The sequence below is a fragment of the Lolium perenne genome, chromosome 3, assembly GCF_019359855.2.
Source record: "Lolium perenne isolate Kyuss_39 chromosome 3, Kyuss_2.0, whole genome shotgun sequence".
Lineage (NCBI taxonomy): Eukaryota > Viridiplantae > Streptophyta > Magnoliopsida > Poales > Poaceae > Lolium > Lolium perenne.
Genome location: NC_067246.2, coordinates 196,991,975 through 197,012,444, shown reverse-complemented (window position 1 = coordinate 197,012,444; position 20,470 = coordinate 196,991,975). Strand labels below are relative to the sequence as shown.

At 47.6% G+C, this 20,470-nt stretch overlaps 3 protein-coding genes across 4 annotated transcripts; 1 reads left to right on the top strand and 2 right to left on the bottom strand.

Annotated features, from left to right (window-relative positions):
- Positions 1-2,658: 2,658 nt before the first annotated feature.
- Positions 2,659-7,223, bottom strand: LOC139838078 (uncharacterized). The gene is made up of 3 exons (XM_071827431.1): positions 6,083-7,223; positions 3,443-5,015; positions 2,659-3,202 (listed from the first exon to the last, which is right to left on the bottom strand). Exons 1-3 carry the CDS (start codon positions 7,221-7,223, stop codon positions 2,659-2,661), a joined length of 3,258 nt encoding a protein of 1,085 aa, XP_071683532.1.
- A 4,403-nt stretch (positions 7,224-11,626) lies between these two features.
- Positions 11,627-14,180, top strand: LOC127343013 (WRKY transcription factor 22). Its single transcript, XM_051369091.2, has 3 exons — positions 11,627-12,549; positions 12,631-12,753; positions 13,572-14,180. The coding sequence occupies exons 1-3, from the start codon at positions 12,134-12,136 to the stop codon at positions 14,002-14,004; spliced, it is 972 nt and encodes a 323-aa protein (XP_051225051.1). The 5' UTR covers positions 11,627-12,133; the 3' UTR covers positions 14,005-14,180.
- Positions 14,181-14,506: 326 nt separating this feature from the next.
- LOC127343012 (protein SGT1 homolog) lies at positions 14,507-20,041 on the bottom strand. 2 transcript variants are annotated; one of them, XM_051369090.2, is made up of 10 exons: positions 19,777-20,040; positions 17,682-17,751; positions 17,453-17,577; positions 16,993-17,158; positions 16,436-16,532; positions 16,298-16,363; positions 15,745-15,880; positions 15,183-15,265; positions 15,004-15,108; positions 14,507-14,874 (listed from the first exon to the last, which is right to left on the bottom strand). In XM_051369090.2, the coding sequence occupies exons 1-10, from the start codon at positions 19,943-19,945 to the stop codon at positions 14,767-14,769; spliced, it is 1,125 nt and encodes a 374-aa protein (XP_051225050.1). In that variant the 5' UTR covers positions 19,946-20,040; the 3' UTR covers positions 14,507-14,766. The 2 variants fall into 2 exon arrangements, with proteins under 2 accessions (XP_051225050.1, XP_071684383.1); XM_071828282.1 differs by lacking the exon at positions 14,507-14,874 and having other exon boundaries at positions 15,044-15,113; positions 15,187-15,265; positions 19,777-20,041.
- Positions 20,042-20,470: the final 429 nt, after the last annotated feature.

Here is a 20,470-nt window from a genome sequence, read left to right as displayed (position 1 = left end):
TTCGTCAGAGGAGGTGTCGTCCTCCTCCTCCTTCTCCTCCTCCTCCTCCTCGGGGGAGGTGAAGTCATCACAGGAGAAGCGATCGTCATCGCTCTCCTCCTCCGTTTCCCCGTCGGCGAGGAAGCGGAGGTCACTTTCCCCGTCGGTCGAGGACTTGTCGTCCTCAGACCAGACGGAGAAATCGTGACTGGATTCCTCCCCGGCTTCGATAGCGCGGCGAATGTTGGCCGCATGGGCCTCCTCCGGGTTCCACTCCGGCGTCGGCTCGCGGGAGGAGGAGGATTGGGTGGAAAGACCCGATGAGGCAGAGGAGGGAGAAGACATGGTGGCGCAGGAGGGCTTTTGGAGTGCTAATGCGAAGGGGATGAAGAAGCAAACTGTTTGGAGCGGTTAAATAAAAGGGGATATAGTGGAAATTCAATACCACGGCAGTTTCCGAGGAAGTGGTGCCCAACGAAAAAAAAAATTGCCAGGACACGCGGAAGTGGAAGAGGCAAGGCATCGTGATGAAGGATACTGCGACGGTTCTGCTCTGCCACGACATGACCCGACGAAGGAAAAGCAAAATGATTTTGGAATTGTCATTTCCAAAACCAGGGGGGCATGTGTTATCACCAGAATTTGACCGGATCATAGGTGGGCCGCGATTAAAGATGGGCTTGAAGAATATACATGGAAGGAATACATGAATCGGCCTTATATGCAAAGTTTGGGCTAGTTTGCCCGTGTATCTGTAATATAGTAGGATATGTGTCGATTAGATAGAGTTTGGCTCGTGCCCGGTTGGGATTATTCCCACGTTAGAAAGTCTACGGACTATAAATATGTATCTAGGGTTTATGAAATAAACAACAATCACGTTCACCACAAACCAATCTAGGCGCATCGCCAACTCCCTTGTCTCGAGGGTTTCTTCCGGGTAAGCATCATGCTGCCTAGATCGCATCTTGCGATCTAGGCAGTATACGTTTATCCGCTGTTCATGCGTTGCTCGTACTGAAGCCTTTTTGATGGCGAGCAACGTAGTTATCTTAGACGTGTTAGGGTTAGCATTGTTCCTCGTATCATATGTCGTCGTCATGCAACCCTTATACGTCTAGCCGCCCTTACGCCTATCTTAGGTGTAAGGGTGGCACCCCGCTTGATCATTATTTAGTAGATCCGATCCGTTATGATTGCTCCTTGTTCTTCAAGGATTAGTTTAATATCCCCATAGTTAGGCCTTACAAACGGGTTGAAGGATCCAGTGGCGCGTAGGGTGTAGTTTGCTAGCCCTAGACAGGATGTTCCGGGGATCAACCTCGTGTTGGTTTTTAGGCCTTGTCTAGGGTCGGTTTACGATCACCGTGCGTGGCCGCCAGGCTCAATCACGAGTAGGATGTTCCGATTATGTGGTGAAAACCCTAAATCGTAGTAGGTCGTTTTAGCTTTATTTTGATCAAGCAGGACCACCATATATTCGTACACCTCGTACGGATCATGGGTGGATCGGCTCTTTGAGCCGATTCACAGGACAACCTGAGAGCCGATCGAGGCTCGTATTTAATGTTTACGTGTATGCCATGCAGGAAACTAAGCGAGGCATATCCATCACCTTCCTGACCAAGTATAGGTCAGGTGGCACGCCCTTGCACCAGCATCGGACGTGCGTGCCGAGTCTTTGCGGGCCGTCGCTCGGAGGGACCAGGGCCAGCCGCAGTCCTGGGAGCCTCCCGGCTCTACTGTGTTGCCCGTCGCTGCTCGTCGGTGGTTTTCTGACCGCAACACATTCGCCGGTGGCATCTTCGAAACTCAACACTCCTGCCAGATCGAGAAGAGCAAACCTCGGGTAAGTCTTCATCTTCGCCCAAGAGAGACCCTAGAACTGTTACATCAAATCCTCACTCGCGCCAGCCACATGAAATTCTGAAATTCGCAATTGCTAGGCGAGATGCACTTGCAAAGTTGCAGGCTTGATCTTCTCTAGGCTTGATCTTCTCTGCATACATGTCCTCAGCCTTGGCACCCGCGTGCATGTGCGTGAACCAGTTGAAGCGGCATACATCCAGCCAAGCATGCACGCCTGCCTGATTGTTGGACTCACACAAGATGCGGACGAATCCCCGAAGCGTTCAATCGGATCGGAATGCCGGCGATCTGCCACTTCGGGAGACGGGCAACGCCCAGATCGTGAGGCAGTGGGCGGGGAGATCCACATGGGAAAGCACGACTAGTAGCTGCGGGAGGTTTGCCAGGACTGCGCCAGAAATCTGGCCTCCCGACGGCAACTGCAACGTCCCTCAATCACTGCGCCAGATCGGGTTCCTGCATGGCGGAGGAAAAGGACTCTAGGGCTAAGAAGAAAAAATCAAAAAGGATGCGGACCACGCCTCGCCGCCGCCGTCCACCGACGAACGGCCTCCTCCGGTGGCGGCGAGCTGGCTGGGGCGGTGCTGGGTTATGCTTATAAGAACACAATATGATCAGGTAGTTTCAATCTACTCGGATAGATTCCGAGCTCTCTATTGCCATGTATATATAGTAGACAGATACAGGGAGAGATCGGGGAGACAGGGGAGACATTACATCGTATGATTGTGGAACTCTATACAGACTAGGACTACTACAACATGTCCTAGTCGGTTCCCAAACTCTATCTCTAATACCCTCCCTTAATCACTATTTCGACAAGTTGAGATTATGCTTGAAATCTTCAAAAGCTCGATAAGGCAATGGTTTAGTAAACCTATCCACGACTTGATCTTTAGAAGGAATAAACTGAATCTCCAGCTGCTTCCTCAACACTCGTTCTCGAACGAAATGAAAATCAATCTCAATGTGCTTGGCCCTCGCATGAAAAACATGATTAGCTGACAAGTACGTAGCTCCCAAATTATCACACCATAAACAAGGCATCTGTTGCTGTCTAACACCCAACTCAGCAAGCAAAGACTGAACCCACATCATCTCAGCCGTTGCATTAGCCACAGACTTATACTCTGCTTCAGTACTCGACCTGGACACTGTAGCTTGCTTCTTAGCACTCCATGAGATCAGATTTGGTCCAAAAAACACAGCAAATCCTCCAGTAGATCGACGGTCATCAACACAACCCGCCCAGTCGGCATCGGAAAAAGCACTAACAAGTGTAGATGCAGACTTGACAAATGTTAACCCAACTGTCATAGTATGCTTGACATATCTCAAGATCCTCTTAGCAGCACTATAGTGAATAGTATAAGGAGCATGTAAATACTGACAGACTTTGTTAACTGCATAAGAAATATCTGGACGCGTGAGGGTAAGATAATGTAAGGCTCCCACTAAACTCCGATATTTGGTACTATCATCTGGACCCAACGGATCTCCTTCGTGAGCAGTAATCTTCTCAGAGGAAGACAATGGTGTGGGCATACCGGTGCAATTTAACATACCAACCCGTGCCAAAATATCACGAGCATACTTGGACTGACTGAGAACAATACCATTGTCAACTTTCTGTACTTCGACTCCCAGAAAGAAACTCAAATCACCAAGATCTTTCAAAGCAAACTCTTGACTTAAATCTCTCAGCAGAGCGTCAGTTGCAGCTTGAGAAGAACTAGCAACTATAATATCATCCACATAGATAAGCATAAAGATGGAGATATTGGACTTACGATAGATAAACAGAGAAGCATCAGATCTGGAAGCAAAGAAACCAAGAGCAAGTAGTTTAGAACTCAACCGAGAGTACCATGCTCGAGGTGCCTGTTTTAGTCCATAGAGCGCCTTATCTAGTTTGCACAGAAAGTGTGGTGTGCTGCTGTTCTCATACCCAGGAGGTTGTTTCTTATATACTTCCTCTTCCAGAACACCATGAAGAAACGCATTCTTGACATCCAGCTGTCGCAAGCTCCATCCTCTGGAAACAACTAAAGACAAAACTAGACGAACAGTTGCAATTTTGACAACAGGACTGAAAGTATCTTCATAATCAATTCCATACCGCTGTTTAAAACCTTTAGCAACAAGGCGAGCCTTATACCTGTCAATCGAACCATCTGATTTGAGCTTAACCTTATACACCCATCGACAGTCAATGACATTTTTACCTTCACGTGGAGGTACGAACCTCCACGTCCTATTGCGTATGAGAGCATCATATTCCTCATCCATTGCTTCTTTCCAATTTGGATCAGCAAGAGCAGTCTGTAAATTGGTTGGTTCATCAATTGCAGCTGTAAAAAGCCAACGGACTGTTCCATCTTTGCACTCACGAGGCTTGACAATTCCTTTGGACGCACGTGTAGTTGGACGCTGAGAGGGCACAGGCTGGGCTACACGTGAAGAGGGAGCAGCAGATCCAGTGTGGCCAGCAGATTCGCTAGCAGGATCCGGTGGAGCTGGCCCTGGTGAGACAGGCGCGGACCGCGAGGCGCCTAGATCCGCTGTGGCTGCGCTGCGTGCTGTTGAGTCCGGGCTGTGTGTTGCATGCGGGAAGCTACCCGCAGAAGATCCAGACGGAGACGACGCCGCGGCCCGCCCATGTGCACGAGGCGCACTCTGCCCGCCTGACACTGACGCAGATCCTGGCGGGGCAGAAAGCGATCCCGAGGCGTCAGAGGAGGATCCCGAGGGCACCTGGGAGGATCCCGGAGCAGAATCTGTCGGAAAATCCTCATGGGAGTCTGTGCTGCTGTTATTTTCTCCTGATTGCTGGAATGAGCTGCTCGGAGCACTGTTTTGACCGGAATTTTCGCCTGCTGCTACGTCTCGACGAGCTGCACCCTGTAGATCATAAGGAACAACACTTGTAGATGGGTTAGTAGCATGAGTATTTTCCATAATAGAATCACTAACAGTGTCGTCCCCCTGCTCAAAATTGCAAAGTGAAGGATCAAGGAGAAGAATTTGTTTTCGAAGAAGAGCACCAGCATTAGGATGTAGGGATTTGAAAGGAAAAACTGCCTCATCAAAAACGACATCACGAGAAATATAGACTCGTCCAGTGGACACTTCGAGACATTTAACTCCTTTATGTCGAGGGTTGTAGCCTAGAAAGACACACTGTTTGGAACGAAACGCAAGCTTGCACTTGTTGTAGGGCCGAAGAGTTGGCCAACATGCACAACCAAAGACACGAAGAGATGAATAATCAGGATGTCTACCAAGCAGGCGATGGACAGGGGTGTCATTATTAATAACTCGACTAGGGAGCATATTGATTAGATATGTGGCTGTGAGAAAAGCTTCATCCCAAAATTTTAGAGGCATACCAGCATGAGCAAGGAGAGAGAGACCTACTTCAACAATGTGGCGGTGTTTTCTTTCTGCAGAACCGTTTTGCTGATGAGCATGTGGACAAGAAACATGATGAGAAATACCCTGAGTCTGAAAAAGGGAATTGAGCTTAATGTATTCAACCCCCCCCCCCCCCCCCAATCAGACTGGACTGCAAGAATTTTTGTGTCAAATTGGCGTTCAACAAGTTTTTGGAAACTAACAAAGGCGTCGAAGACATCAGACTTGTGTTTAAGCAAATAGATCCAAGTAAACTTGCTATAATCATCGATAAAACTCACATAATAATCATGTCGTCCAACAGAGGTTGGGGCAGGCCCCCAAACATCAGAAAAAACTAACTGAAGAGGAGCAGTAGACACACTAGTAGAAAAAGGGTAGGGAAGTTGATGACTCTTGCCTTGCTGACAAGAATCACAAACTGACACAATGCTGGTATCTCTAACACATGGAAGCTTATGCTTACTTATTATTTGTCTAACAATAACTAAAGAGGGATGACCTAGACGACTATGCCACTGGGACTGGTCAAGCTTGGCGGCGACAAAGGCATGCTTCAGAGATCCAGAAGACGCCAAGGATGAAATAAGAGGGTAGAGGCCGCCAACACACCGTCCTCTTTGGATGATTCTCCGGGTGACATGATCCTTGATGAGAAAGAAGAAGGGGTGAAATTCGATAAAGACACCATTATCATATGTGAACCGATGAACGGAGAGCAAATTTTTAGAAGCGTGAGGAACATGCAAAACATTGCGAAGATGGAAATTTTGAGTAGGGTTACGAACTATTGAATGACCAATATGGGAAATATTCATACCTTGCACATTGGCGGTGTTGACCCTGTCGGATCCCTTGTATGTGTCCCTGAAGGTCAAATTGTTGAGCTCGCTTGTAATGTGATGAGTGGCACCCGAATCTTGATACAAATTTGTGTCGACCCCATAAGCAGCGTGGATTTCTTTGTCACCATAGTCATCATCTTCAGAATAGTGGGACCAGCAGTCTTTTGTGGGATGGCCTTCTTTATTACATATCTGGCAGGTAACACCCACCCACGGTGTCGTGCGGCGGCGCCCGCGGCCACGGCCTCGCCCGCCTCCAGAAGGTCCACGACCGCCCCCACGACCCTGATAGAAGGAACGGTCATCAAGGCGGAAGTCACGATGTTCCCCACGGTCACCACGGTCGGCACGATCGCCGCGATCACCGCGGTCACCGCGGTTTCTGGCGGAGTTGGTGTTGCCAGAACGTGGGCGCCATTGGCGAGTTGCGGCATTGGCAGAAGTCTCGAACTCCGGCGGAGAGGGACCATTGAGCATCAGTTGCCGTTGATCATATGCATGCAGATGAGAGAAGAGGAGGCTCAGGGTGATCGGCGTCGTTGCAACGCCGAGAGCGGCCACCAAGGCATTGTAGTCAGCGCCAAGTCCGGCGAGAATATACGAGGTGAGCTGGCGATCGGTGAGAGGATGGCCAGCGGCAATGAGATCATCAGCAAATCCTTGCATCTTGGAGAGGAACTCCGAGGTCGTCATCTGCAATTTTTTTGTGTTGGCAAGGGCAACGAGCAGATTGTTGATTTTGGCTTCGTTCTGGGCGGCGAACATCTCCTGGAGAGCGCGCCAGACGCCGGCGGTGTGTTCAATCCTGTGAACGTGCAGCAGAATCTCGCGAGACAACGACTGCAGAAGATATGACAGTACGATTTGATCGTGAGACAGCCAAGAGGCGTAGTCAGGGTTTGGCCCCATCTTGGCAGCAGTGCCTGAGGTTTTGTCGGCGGGAACGATCTCCACTTCTGTCGGCGGAGCAGCATCGCTGCCATCAAGGAGGCCGACAAGTTGCGCACCGCGGATCGCGGGCAGGACCTGGGAGCGCCAGATCGGATAATTCTCTCTGGTGAGAAGCTCTCGCGGAGGAAGGCCGAGGTTGATCGGCGGTTGTGAGGAGGACGCCATGGCGGCTGGAGAAGAAACCAGCAGCGGCGACGTCGAAGCTTGCGATGGATTACCGGCGGAAGAGCCGGCCTGATACCATATAAGAACACAATATGATCAGGTAGTTTCAATCTACTCGGATAGATTCCGAGCTCTCTATTGCCATGTATATATAGTAGACAGATACAGGGAGAGATCGGGGAGACATGGGAGAGATTACATCGTATGATTGTGGAACTCTATACAGACTAGGACTACTACAACATGTCTTAGTTGGTTCCCAAACTCTATGGCGGCTGGGGCGTCTCCGTAGTCGCCTCAAGCGACCCGGGAGTCTAATCGTAAGCAAATCACCTGACTCAAAGTTAATGATAGATAGGGCTTGCTCTAACTTTGTATTTGCTAGCCAGTAACCATAGAAGTTGTAAAATATGAGTGAGCCTAGTTATATGCTTATATTGTCAATGCTTCTCTCGCCTTCAATTGTTTACATATAGTTTTTGTGAGTGTAACATGTTTTTCTTATTGTCTTGTTATCCCGGGATGCTACGGACTGAGGCTTTGGAATAATGTTTGCGAGTTGCGACTTAATTTTCTTATTAATATTGCAAAGAATAAAAAGTGGATTTAGCACGTCATCTAAATGGTATGCCTGGCATTATTAGTGTAGCCGTATTCTATCGGTGCACACTTTTGTCGCTTTTATTGTCTTTTATAGCTATAATATGCCATGGGAGATGACATGATCATTATATTATGCGGAGGTGCATAACTTTGTGTATGTATCTAAACATATTTTATGTATAGAAACATATAAACCTGTGATAATTAGTACGAAACAGAGGGAGTAAGTTTCAAATGCTTGGTTGAAAGATGGGTGCTCGCTTGTTCAACCTACGAGCCGGTCGGGCCCTCTCGAGCCTCAGACCTTCTCTGCACCACTAAGTATGGATTGTGTCGAAGCTGCACTATCCTAGTTATGCTTAAGTAGGCTTTTATGCTTAAGTAGCTATTCTATTCCTTACTTTACTATCTGGGCGTCTAGTGCTGACGGCCAAGACGTGCAGAGATTCCTTGGAAAAGCTACCTCTGCTCCGCTCATATATGCGCCCTCCGTGCAACTAAACGCGTCGCCGCGGGCAGGCCGACAGGTCAACGAAGGCCCCTTGGCTCGCCTGATCGGGCAAACGCTTCTCCCAGCAACGCTCTCGAAGGTTCAGCCACGGAACTTAGTTCGTCGATTCGATATTCCATCGTAAAAAAATGTGTACTCTAGGAAGAAGCCGCATGCTGCATCTAGGCGAAACGCAAGTTCGCAACGTAAAATTGGATGGACCGCTTCCCTTGGTGACAGACAGGGAGAGCCGTCAGCGTCGCCGGCTACTCTACGATCGATCCAGCCCACTTTGAGTAATGATTCTTCTCGTCGTGACACATTGCGCATCCGCTAGATACCGCCTTTAGCAAGTCAGTTCCAGACTCCGGTGTGCACATAAAGGGGAAAAAACAAACATTCTTGCGATAATCCTGATGTGTGCCAACTTTTATAAAAGAGATTTTATACCGCTCCATGTTAACCATGCAGTTTGGCCGACGATTGAAACTTAATTCATGTGTAAATAATTAAGAAAACGCAGAAAATTCATGGGTAAATAATTTTTTGCGAAACATGGTACAAATGCAAACACTCACAAACACGTACATACACTCATCCCCATGAACGCATGCACACTCTACCCCTATGAGGATCTTCGAAAGAGTGAGTCCAAGAACTGAAATGAAGGGTCTTCAAAATTGATGAAGTCACTACTGGTGTCTCATTGTCGACGTGAATGTTCCGCCTTTATAAGACATACCTGGGATTTGAACCACACACCAGATGCACTAGCATATTTAACCATACACACCAGATTTAGCATATCTAGCATGAATATGGAACAAGTACAAGTGCAAGGTAAGAGAGGATCAGTACTTACATCGCAACCGTGAAGTTGCTCCAGCAGTAGCATCACCATGACTATTGTTGCTATCGACCATGGTGTTGTAGGAGTCACCGGATTCGCTGATGAAGCAGGAAGCCAGCGAGGAAGAATTTGAACATCAGCAAGCAGTCGCGCCGAGACGCTCTCCAAAAACGTTATCGCCCGTCTGTCGGCGCAGGTTCTCGACAGACGGGGTTTCGGAGACCTGCTCTCCCGGACGGCCATGCACTCAATCGTCGGGGTGCTCGACGGATAGGGTTTCGGAGACCTGCTCCCACGGACGACTATGCACTCAATCGTCGGGGTGGGGAACCTAGAGCGCATCATAACAAAAGGAACTAGACGTTAGATAGAGAAGGGAGTGGATAATTCTTGGATCTCTTCTGCCTCTTGTCCCCTGGTATAGCCTGGGAGGGGAGCCGTCGACCGAACCGCCATGAGTTGGAAGACGCACGCCGACAGGTACCAACTGAGTTGATGCACCAAGCAAAAATTTATTCTTCCACAAAACAGGTTTCTAACTCTAACTCGATTCGCATGACACACATGCGATGTGTGGCGAGGCGGACGGCAAAAAAGGAGGAGTGCGCGTGAACTCCTTCTCTTCTCACTCAATCGATCGGTGGAGTTGGAATAGCATATAATATGCTCCCACTCTTTTCCAATTAGCAATGTGAAACTAAATTTTGTCTCCCACCGCTACCAAGGTGCCACCAAAATGGGCCTTGAGATTTTAAATATGTAGACTGCTTTCCTAGGCTACATCACATCTACATCCAATATTCTTTTAGTAGTACTTGTGATCTTATTAAGACAGCATTCAGGGAGGCCTAATTATATTGATCAAAAGCTGCAAGGTTGAACATGCATTAGGGACATTGTTCCTCTGGCTCCACCCCTGAATAGTGCCACTGCCATGTTTGCATCCATCATCATGCATGCGTTCAATGTTGAGATCCTGCTGCACCACGCCGCCGAGACCTGTGGCCATCGACACAGTAGATGAAACATCGTTCCACCGGCAGACCTCTCCAAGCATCAAGTTTTCCAAAATGACGCCCCAACGATGCTCCCAAGAGGGAGAGCGGCACCGAAAGTGTCGCCATCGTCCAATCCGTGAGACCTAGATCTAGTGTTTCCCCCGAACCATCTTGGCATGAGGCGGAAGATCACAACAACGATACCTTCAACTAGGTAACGACGCCTGAGGGCACCTCCATCGTCGGCTCTCACTGGCTAACCGCCTCGCCTCCAACCCGCGCGGCAGTCATAAGGGTCGCGTCGTTCACCATTGATCTGCCCGGAGAGTCCACTACGACGTGACGCGCGGCGGCCGCGCCACTCCCGTGCCTTAGGGCAAACCCCGGGCCATTTCCTTCGGTCTGGGGGGCAAGAGGTGACCCCGTCGACACCGATGCCAACTAGACTTAGCCTAGGCAGGACCCTACGGCGACGGAGCAAGAGGAAGGAGGTGGCCATGGCGAGTTTGTTAGGGTTTGCTTGGGAAGCGACGCGGGAGAGAGGTGTGGAGCTGATGGTGATGACAGCTGCGTGACCCTTTCTAGCAGATAGGTGGGATGTAGTAGCACTTGAACCGTGATGGCCAGGCAGATGGGTGATCGCAACCGGCAACCGGACCGAACACGCGTTCACGTGTCACTCGGGCGGCCTCAACGGGAAGCACGACGACTGCACACCCAGACCTAACACTAACTAACAGCCGCGCGCGGTAGTGGCGATCGGCCATCCAGCCACCGACGGTCGACGGATAACGTGGACAGACCGAACCGTACCTGTCATTCAACACAGCCAACACTTGCTTATCCACATATCCTGCTGCAAATTATCCATCGCTCTCGATCGTCACTCGCGCGCGGCACGCGCAAAATCTGCGCGTCGGCATCGGCCGATCACCGGAGAAGCTAACGGCACGGAGGGGTGCTCCGGCGCGCGTGCGGGCAATACGCACGCCGGGGTCCCCCGGCCGGGCGTGCGCGCACTAGCTAGCTAGACAAGACGGAGCCGAGCGCGGCGGCGACAGCGGCACCCATGCGGGCGCGACGGAGCTTAGCTAGCTAGAGACATACCACGAAGACGATCCCTCTGGCGTCCCTTTCGTGGCCAAAAGGCCCCCGCACTCCACCACCGTCGCTTTGCCACTTATCGCCGCGCCCATTGGCGGCGGCCCTGTTCCAGAGATCTGACGCATATGGGCGAGATTTTATGCCACGGCTCACGCACTCTCCTTGTCTCCCTCCCTTGATACGCCCTTTGACATTTGCGCAAGGTCAGATGGAGAATTATAACCGACGCCTGACGATCCCAAGTGGCTGGTCAAGGCGCAGCCAATTATATAGGATTGGCATAAAGAGTCAAGCGCCTCCAAAGTTTAATTCTCCCTGCGGCTTTGCTATAGCTCCAGCTTTAGTGACGCGAGAGAGTTCGATCCCAATCAAGATTCGAGCCTTTTCCTCAATGCATGCACTCTCTCTCCCTTTTGACATTTGGAGCAAAGTCAAGGAAAACAATAGCAAGACAACACCCCTTTGACAAGTGTATAGAACAATGCAGTAGAGTTAAATTGCGTCTAGCCGGTGAGTTCAAATCCGGACGCGATCATCTTCTTTCTTCTTCTTATCCCCTAGCTAGCTGCTGCAAGCCGTGCCCACCACTTGGCTTCGGCTTTGACTTTGTGGGATCGAGTCATCGCTAGCGATCGAGGCCGTCCCCGTGCCACTCTCTCCTAAATTAATCAATCCTCCAAGTATACGCGTCTATGTACAGATCGACGACGTCCCTACGCGTGCGTATATATTAGGGTTGCCGGACCGGCCTGCCACTTCCAAAAGTCAACCCCATCCGGAGCGAGCTCAGCTGCACGCGTCCTCCTCCTCCCCTCACTTGGTCAAACCAAGCGCTCCATCGAGCTCAACGCCGCGGTCGTCGTTCATGTGCGCCGTGCAGCCGCGGCGCATGGAGCACCTCAACGACTGGGACCTGCAGGCCGTCGTGAGGAGCTGCGGCACCTTAGTCCCCTCCTCCCACCCCGAAGTCGACCGTGCCGGCCCTCCTCCTCCTCCTTCCGAGGCGCCAGCGACGATCAAACGGGAGCCGCGCGAGATGGTGCGAGGACCGGTGGCGGCCAAGGACGCGTCGCTGTACGACCTGGAGTACCTGGACTTGGATCGCAAGCCCTTCCTGATGTCCGCCGCGCCGTCCTCGCAGCCATGGGCTACGGCAGCGGACGACCGCCACGAGGTGATGATCTCGTTCCCCTCCGCGGCGTCCACGTCCGGCTCTCGGCCGCGCCTGCCGCCTGGGCGGAAGCCCGGCATGCGCACCACCACCCCGCGGCCCAAACGAAGGTAAGTTGATTTTGATCATTTCTGCTTCGCGCGCGATTTTGTATGGAGTACTGTACTGATCGGAGGTCGCACGGCGCGCAGCAAGAAGAGCCAGCTGAAGAAGGTGGTGTGCGAGGTGCCGGTGGCCGACGGGGGCGTCTCCTCCGACCTCTGGGCGTGGCGCAAGTACGGCCAAAAGCCCATCAAAGGATCGCCTTATCCCCGGTAATTAATTACTACCTTAATTTAATTAGCAAACCTCCCTCTCGAGTCTCGACCTAAACTTACCATTTCCACGCGTTGCAAGTCGTCGTCAGTCGCGTCACTAACTAGCTGCTCTCTTTTCGGACAATCTCGCTGTCTACTCGTGCATACTTACCTTGGGTCATATATTGACACGTACTGCTACTTGTACGAGCCGATCATCAAGAAATCGCACCGTGATCACGGATTTCAAACACTTTGGTATAATTGCAAAGTCAACACCACTATAATAAAGCCTCTAGACTAACATGCATGACCAAGTCTTTGACCGAGCTAATCAGGTCATTACACTTCACGTGTACTTTTGCAGTACAACATGATTCCTGTACTCGAGTACTCCGTACTAGTCATAGTACAGGGTACAGGTCACTCAGGTGTATATGTATGCCGTTGTTTGAAATAACGCAATTGCAAGTTTTAATTTAGTAGAGTGAGAATGATGCTCGTGCTTAGTAGTAGACTCCTACAACATCGGATTCGTATTGAGCTGCAAGTCAGGTTGCAATTGAGACTTTTTCTGTTACAAGTGAGGATACAACAAAAAAAAATCAGTTCCAAGTGAGTTCGCAACTAACAAAAATGGCTTTAAACCGTTAAATTTGCTTCGTTACCGTGCTAATGGTGAGTTTAACATGGGTTGCAACTGAGATTCAATAACATCATTTTATTAATAACATCATTTTGCTAAGAAGGAAGTTAGAGCCTTGAAATAAAGCCCTCTAGATTCCCAAAAGAAAAGGTGTATGTGTACTGAATTTTGCTCTCATTCTGATCATCAGGGGGTACTACAAGTGCAGCAGCATGAAGGGATGCATGGCCCGGAAGCTGGTGGAGCGCAGCCCGGCCAAGCCCGGCGTGCTCGTCATCACGTACATGGCCGAGCACTGCCACCCCGTGCCGACGCAGATCAACGCGCTCGCCGGCACCACCCGCCACAAGTCCACCCCGGCGGAGGACCACCCGACGACGTCGCCCAACAGCCAAACCAAAGACGGCGGCAACGCCCACGGGGCGGCGGTGAAGTGCGAGGACGAAAGCAACGAGACGTCGGCGATGGCTGTGGACTGTAGCGCCGACGACGCAGCGGCGGATGACGATAGCGAGTTCTGGCCGGCAGGACTGGACCTGGACGAGTTCTTGGCGCCCGTGGACGGCGACCTGGATCAGGTTTTCGAGGAAGACGACGTCCTGGGACGACGTCTCTCGCTTTAGCTGGAGAGATAAGTGTAGCTATAACTTATATAGAATTGACAACTTTTTGCCGTTTTTGCTCACCTATTTGCGAGGGAGGGGTCACAAAGCAAGCAGTATAGGCATTTTGGGTGTGCGTGTGTATGATTTTGTCATGGTCCCTCTCAACAGCAATTGAAGATTTCTTTTCTTCTGTCTGCTTGCTAGTGGTATTCTGATCTTGTATCCATGTAACTGTGGTTCGTCTCTCACTACAACGAACACACGGAGGCAACAAGAACTAACCAGATTTTAACTTTCTACAGGTACAAATGCCGCTCACAATGGCAAAGCAGATAGTACACTCTGAAGATCATACGGGCAACCCACTAGTCACAACTCTTCATCATTTCTTTTTGCCAGCAGGGAAACCCTTGACTAGCCAATTTCTCAGACAATCAATCACATATAAAAATTCAAATGCGATCAACCGGATCATGTACGAAATCAGAACAGACTGTGAGGGCTAAATAAGAAGCATTACTTCAGACAAAAAAGAGCACCATTTCACAGATGATAGTTCCACCATACAAGTTACGTTTTGCACTTCCTACCACAGATGCCCAGCTGTAGCTTGCAAAACTAGGAATAGGTACTTAGAAGCTAACATGTCACGCAAACAGCTTAACAATACGGAAACGCGATGATGAGCTGACATACGTAATCCGACCGAAATTGATCTGTAAGTCCGCAGCCAAGTCATGACTCGCAACCAGGATTTACAACATGGATGATCTGAATTCATCAATACTCCCACTTCTTCAGCTCCATTCCATCAGGAGGGCTCCCTTCCACAGGCTTTTTCCCGACATCTTTCCAGTTGGTTGAGAGAACCGTACCATTGGACTCCACCTACAACAGCAGACACGTTGTTCACAGACAGTATGTAAGTAGTATGATCTAAGCATGAGAACACTCTGCCAGCCATACAAGCAGAGGTCAATTGACAGAAGGGAAATAACAAGGATGGAGATCACATACAAAAGACTTCATCATTGCCCTGCGCATGTCTTCATCTGCATCACTGTAGATCTCACGGAAAAACTTGTTCAATGCAGCATCACCATCAAGTTTTTCATCCTTCTCCTGTTACAAACTCAAAATAATGAGAAACTTCAATAACAGTAGAGAAAGCTGATATTAATTGCCCACACGCAAACCTGTTTTTTCACTTCAGCCTCCAACTTATCCCAGTCCTTTTTGGATTTTGATGATGGATAAGATGGCCTCTGGGCTGATTCAGCTGCAAAACATGTAAGATATGAATGTTTCATAATGCAAACTTGGAACACTAAAAAACAGCCTGACTGAAAAAAGTAAGCATGGTATGGAGGTTTATGTACAAACAGGAGTCAGCATCATCTATTTTTTATTTTGTTTTCTTATACATCTGTTGCCCTCAGTGCGAACCGAAAGTATCATCCACACACATTGCAGGAACCATCATATATTTTATTAATGACATGTCAGGAACACATCTTTTATGTTGGCAGCAGATCATGGCTCAGAATTTGGATTTCAGCAAAGTTGGCACTGCTAACGATCATCAGATTAAAAATACTCCGTAATTTAATTGCATCTAGGGTAAGAAAAAAAAAAGTTGGTAGAAGGCTTTAGTATCTACACATCAAAACAACATCATGTAGTCAACAAAGGGGTTCAATCACAGCAAACTTTTCCAACCAAACAAGCTAACAAATTTACCCGTATTCAAGAAATTACCTGGTGCATTTATCTTCTGAGGAGCCTTTGGTTTACCCTTATAATCCAATGATGTCCAAGTTATCGGCTCAGCTTTTGCAAGGCGTATTTCGACCTTTGTAGACAATACCATGTATTTGCACTTCTCTGGGATGATCTGATTGTCAACAAACAAACAAATCAATGATGTAAATTTTGTCATAGATAGAAATACAGTTAGTAAATTATATTATTATATAAGTAATAACAAGCATAAACTCTGGATCCCCGGGTGTAATTGACCAACAAGAAAGCACAGATCATCCCGAAATTCGCATAATGAAGTCCAGAATCATGTATTTACAAATTGTTTATAACATGTTCCCAAAATAATAACATATTTATGGACTATTCACTAGCAAATGTGAGAATATGCTTTTTGAGGCCCTGTATTGAATACATGGAAGCAGATCCCATATTTTTACTGCATTGAGCTCTTAGCAGACAAAGCATTGAAGAGAAATAGCAATACAACATGTACTGTTGAAAATAGGAAGAGAAATAGCAATGTGCAAGTCGAACGACAATATTGTACCTTTGAAAACAGACGAGGCTGAAAATGGTATGGCTCCTCACCAGGAAGTTCAATTGAGACACTCAGCTAGAAAGTGCAGCTCGATTAGTCAACAGTGAAATAACAACTAATTTGGAAGAATATGTGACAGAAACACACCATCTGTTCACCGAAATCAACAACCACACTGTCAGCAGGAACACCCTTGGCAAAAATTGTCAGTACCACTTCTGAAGTACTATTGTAGTAGTCATGCCTGCAGCATAAAGTCCATTACCAGAAAATGTTAGCATCAATCCGCTTTTCAGGGCATATAAACATTAATCTTTCTTTCAGATAAATACACTAATATTTCTTCCTTGAATTATGTACACTTGTGAGCCTATAAATAAGGTGGTAAATAATGTTGTAACCAAAGGTATTACCTCCGCTCCGAAATGTAAGCCTTTTTAGAAAGCTAAACTTTCTAGAAAGGCTTACATTTCGGAAAGGATGTACTCCCTCTGATAACATATTACTTGTCGCTAGCATGGACGTATCTAGAACTAAAATATGTCTAGAAACATCCATATTAGAGACAATTAATATGGATATGAGGTAAGAGCAGCTTTTAGTTGATGTAACTAGATGTCTCCAAAAATTCAAAAAGTTAGTGCATAGAAATGAATGTGCCCTGGGAGAAGTGAGCATTATTGAAGGAACTATGCACTGATTACCTGTATTTGGGCTTGCTTGGCACTTCTACAGTTGGCTGTGCATTCTCCATACTTGCACCATCCTCCTTGTCTTCAGCAGCAGTAGCCACAGTTGTAGCCCCAGAAGTTGTGGCTGGAGCCACAGCAACAGCAGCAGCACTCTTTACTGGCACCTGGCTAGCCTCCTCTGAACAGATAGTAACAAGTTAATAACCAATAACCCAAGTACTACAAGTGTGAATAAGAGAGAGCAACAGAAAATATCATATGCGGCTTCAGAAATTCTAGCATGTTCTGAAACATTGGATAATCAATATGCACTTGTTAATTATCAGTACACAATGCTATTATGAGAAACAGAAGATAACAAGTCAAAACATGTGCAAACATAAAGATCATATATTCTCATAGTTGCATGCCGAAACTAAACAATATCACTATGTCCATCACGCAATCACTGACCCAAAAAGGTTTCACTCACCAGCAATGCGATCATCACATTCTTTCATCAGACGAGTAAACCTTGAGTCACCAGATGCATAGGAAGAACCCACCTCAAGAGCAGCCTTTGCAGTTTGGTATTCCTCCAGCTTGATGCATGCCGAGCTGCAACCAAGATTTTCTTATCACATAAAAATGAATATGCAATATGTGGCAGTGTGCCATTAGAAAAATATTTAACAAATGAAGCAAATAAATGCATCACTAACCCTTTGCGAAGGTACGCTTTGTGCATCGAAGGATCAAGTTCAATTGCTTTGTTGGCATCAGCTACAGCCTCTGCAAGACAAATTAATATGCGCTCAGTGCACAGTTTTGCTTTATAACGAAAATGCAATTACTATCAGTAAACAAGTAAAAAAAAACACGATATAGCTACCACATCCGTCCACAAACGTGGGTGATTTTAGCCAATGGCACAGAAATGAAGGAATTAGCCTCGATGACCTATTCACGAGTAATGATCATGAGGGGATAGTAAAAAATATTGAGGATAGTCCCTAGAAACTAACAAACTATATTTGCAGGCATACTGATTGGTTAATTGAGCGGGCATAAGAATCTAGGGCTAAAGTTCACAAATGAGTTACAACTGGTACTCAGAAACTGAAATGATGATGTTATATGCAAAGTGCGGCACTAACATTTCAAACCATTCTAGAGGTAATGAGCAAATAAATAAGCCACGTGACAAGGTTCATGGTTGACACACCCAGATAAAGGTTTCATCAATATGTAACAGAGGAAACAAGTACATGTCACAGACAAACATGAATTGGGCGCTAAGAATATTCTAACAAGTATAGAACATGGTTATGAGTCACAACTTAAAAATATTAGCCCGCGTCATGAAAGCAATCACATGACAGCAAAACAAAGTACCGCTTGAAGTTGAATTTACAGATATGCCACATAACTTTTTTTTCTTCATTAGATAGAGTGGAACAGCTGCTTGATGTTATTATTGAAAAAATATAATATTGTAATATTTCGAGGATAAAAGGCTACATAGTCAGGAACATGGATCTCCAGACCTCCCTGATAAAGGAATCATATTACTAATAATTCTCAAATTAGCAAGTATCCGAACATATAACCATAGACAGTGGGATTTAGTGCCCACATACAGACTGCATAGGGGAATTTTTGCTACCAAATTGTTCTGTCAAACACATAAATATAAGCTGTAGCTGCAACAGTTTTTCACGGGCAAGCAGTTCAGAATGCACCAAACTGGAGAAAACAAAACGTGCAGACAACCAAATAGTTAATCAGAAGATAGAAATAGTGATAGCACACACTCCTAGCCAGAATCTTCATTCTTTCCTTCCTACTGATTCACAATAATACACTAGTTTTAAGAGATTAATGTAACATTCCATGCCACCACATGAATTGGGCGCTAAGAATATTCTAACAAGTATAGAACATGGCTACGAGTCACAACTTAAAAATATTAGCCAGTGTCATCAAAGCAATCACATGATAGCAACACAAAGTAAACACTTAATCACAAGACAGAAATACAGATAGCAAGATTAACACACTCCTAGCCAGAGTCTTTTTTTTTTTTTCCTTCGTACTGATTCAATAGTACACTAGTTTTAAGAGATTAATGTAACATTCCATGCCACCACATTAAATCTCACTCCTTTTCAAGGCTAGACTAAAAAGGCTGTACTGTAGAAATAGGAAGCATCAACAGCCCTCTCAAAAACCAGAGATCAAGCAACCCACTCATATAACCCCACATTGTTTGTTTACAGGTTCGCACCAAGTTCAACAAAAATCACTACGCGGTGAGCAGGAAAGCAAGCACTAACCATAGCATCTGAACAAGTCGTGCAATGACTATACTAAGCACGCTGCAAAGCTACTCTACCTCCATATCTTCCCAAGCCTACACACTCCGGGAAAGTCAAACCCTTTACGAACTGAACATATTTCGCCCAAATCTGTGTGACCCCTACAGGAGAAGAAACTCTTTGGGTCGCCCGAACACTACTTGGACACGCAACACGAATGGCGTAAGCGATCGGAACGAAAAGAAAGTTTTTTTCTTACTAGATGCGAAAACAAAGCTTGCTAGGGCTTTATTTAAGCGCGCTTGACCTTCAAAATAACCCTAATCTACAGTCGCATCTCCGCGCGGAAAACGCAACAAGCAGCATCCGAATCAAACGCATCTACTACGCCCAGAACAACACACAAACATCTCGATTTCATCCACGCCCTCGAGACAAATCTTCACGTAAGCAAGCGAATCGAGCCGAAGGAGAGTGCGGGAGAGGGGGAGGCAGGTACCAGTGTAACTTCCGAGCTTGATGTGGGCCTGGGCGCGGTCGGCGTAGAGGTCGGCGGTGGCGGGGCCGACGTCGATGGCCTGGGAGTAGAGGTCGACGGCGAGCTCGAAGTCGTCGTCGACGAAGGCGGCCTTGGCCTTGCTCTCCAGATCCGAGGCGGCGGCGGCCATGGCGTCTGCGGCGAGGTCGGAGGGGACGACTCGGCGAAGACTTGGGGAGCGAGCACGAGGGAGAGAGATCGACGGTATTTGGTGGATTGGATTGAGCGTGCGGGTAAATGGCCTCTTAAGGGCCCGTGGGGCTGTTTCTAGAGCCTTCCCAGGGCTGGGCTGGGCTGGGCCAAGGGCCGGGCTTGCACCTTGCTGGAGTGCTTAGCAAGGTCTCCATCTTTTGTATTTTTTGCTTTTTCGTCCCTTTTTCTTTTCTCTTTCTGTCTTTTGTGCGCAACAAGCCTTCCTATTGTTTTGCTTTTTTTGAACACGGCAAGTTTCACAAATCATTGGGTATTTGGGGTCGTGATTAGCCGATTAATTAGGGTAGCACCCATGTGCAGTCGTTGGCTTGCCGTGCCAGTGGGGATTAGAATAAGATGATGATGATGGAAGGTCAATGCTAATCGTTTCATGGCATCTTCACAAGCTAGGTATTCTCACGATTGAAGCAACCTGGGAATGTGAATGGTCATGCAAACCCAC

Excerpts from the sequence above, each read along its gene's own strand:
- LOC127343012 (XM_051369090.2), bottom strand. The coding sequence starts at position 19,945 with ATGGCCGCCGCCGCCTCGGATCTGGAGAGCAAGGCCAAGGCCGCCTTC. Across the intron at positions 17,578-17,681 it reads AAAGCGTACCTTCGCAAAGG|CTCGGCATGCATCAAGCTGG; the intron begins GTTAGTGATGCA and ends TCTTGGTTGCAG. Across the intron at positions 15,109-15,182 it reads AGGCTGAAGTGAAAAAACAG|GAGAAGGATGAAAAACTTGA; the intron begins GTTTGCGTGTGG and ends AGTTTGTAACAG.
- LOC139838078 (XM_071827431.1), bottom strand. The coding sequence starts at position 7,223 with ATGGCGTCCTCCTCACAACCGCCGATCAACCTCGGCCTTCCTCCGCGA. Across the intron at positions 5,016-6,082 it reads CAACACCGCCAATGTGCAAG|GCTACAACCCTCGACATAAA; the intron begins GTATGAATATTT and ends GTGTCTTTCTAG. Across the intron at positions 3,203-3,442 it reads ATTGTTCTCAGTCAGTCCAA|TGCTGCTAAGAGGATCTTGA; the intron begins GTATGCTCGTGA and ends TATTCACTATAG.
- LOC127343013 (XM_051369091.2), top strand. The coding sequence starts at position 12,134 with ATGTGCGCCGTGCAGCCGCGGCGCATGGAGCACCTCAACGACTGGGAC. Across the intron at positions 12,550-12,630 it reads ACCCCGCGGCCCAAACGAAG|CAAGAAGAGCCAGCTGAAGA; the intron begins GTAAGTTGATTT and ends CACGGCGCGCAG. Across the intron at positions 12,754-13,571 it reads AAAGGATCGCCTTATCCCCG|GGGGTACTACAAGTGCAGCA; the intron begins GTAATTAATTAC and ends TCTGATCATCAG.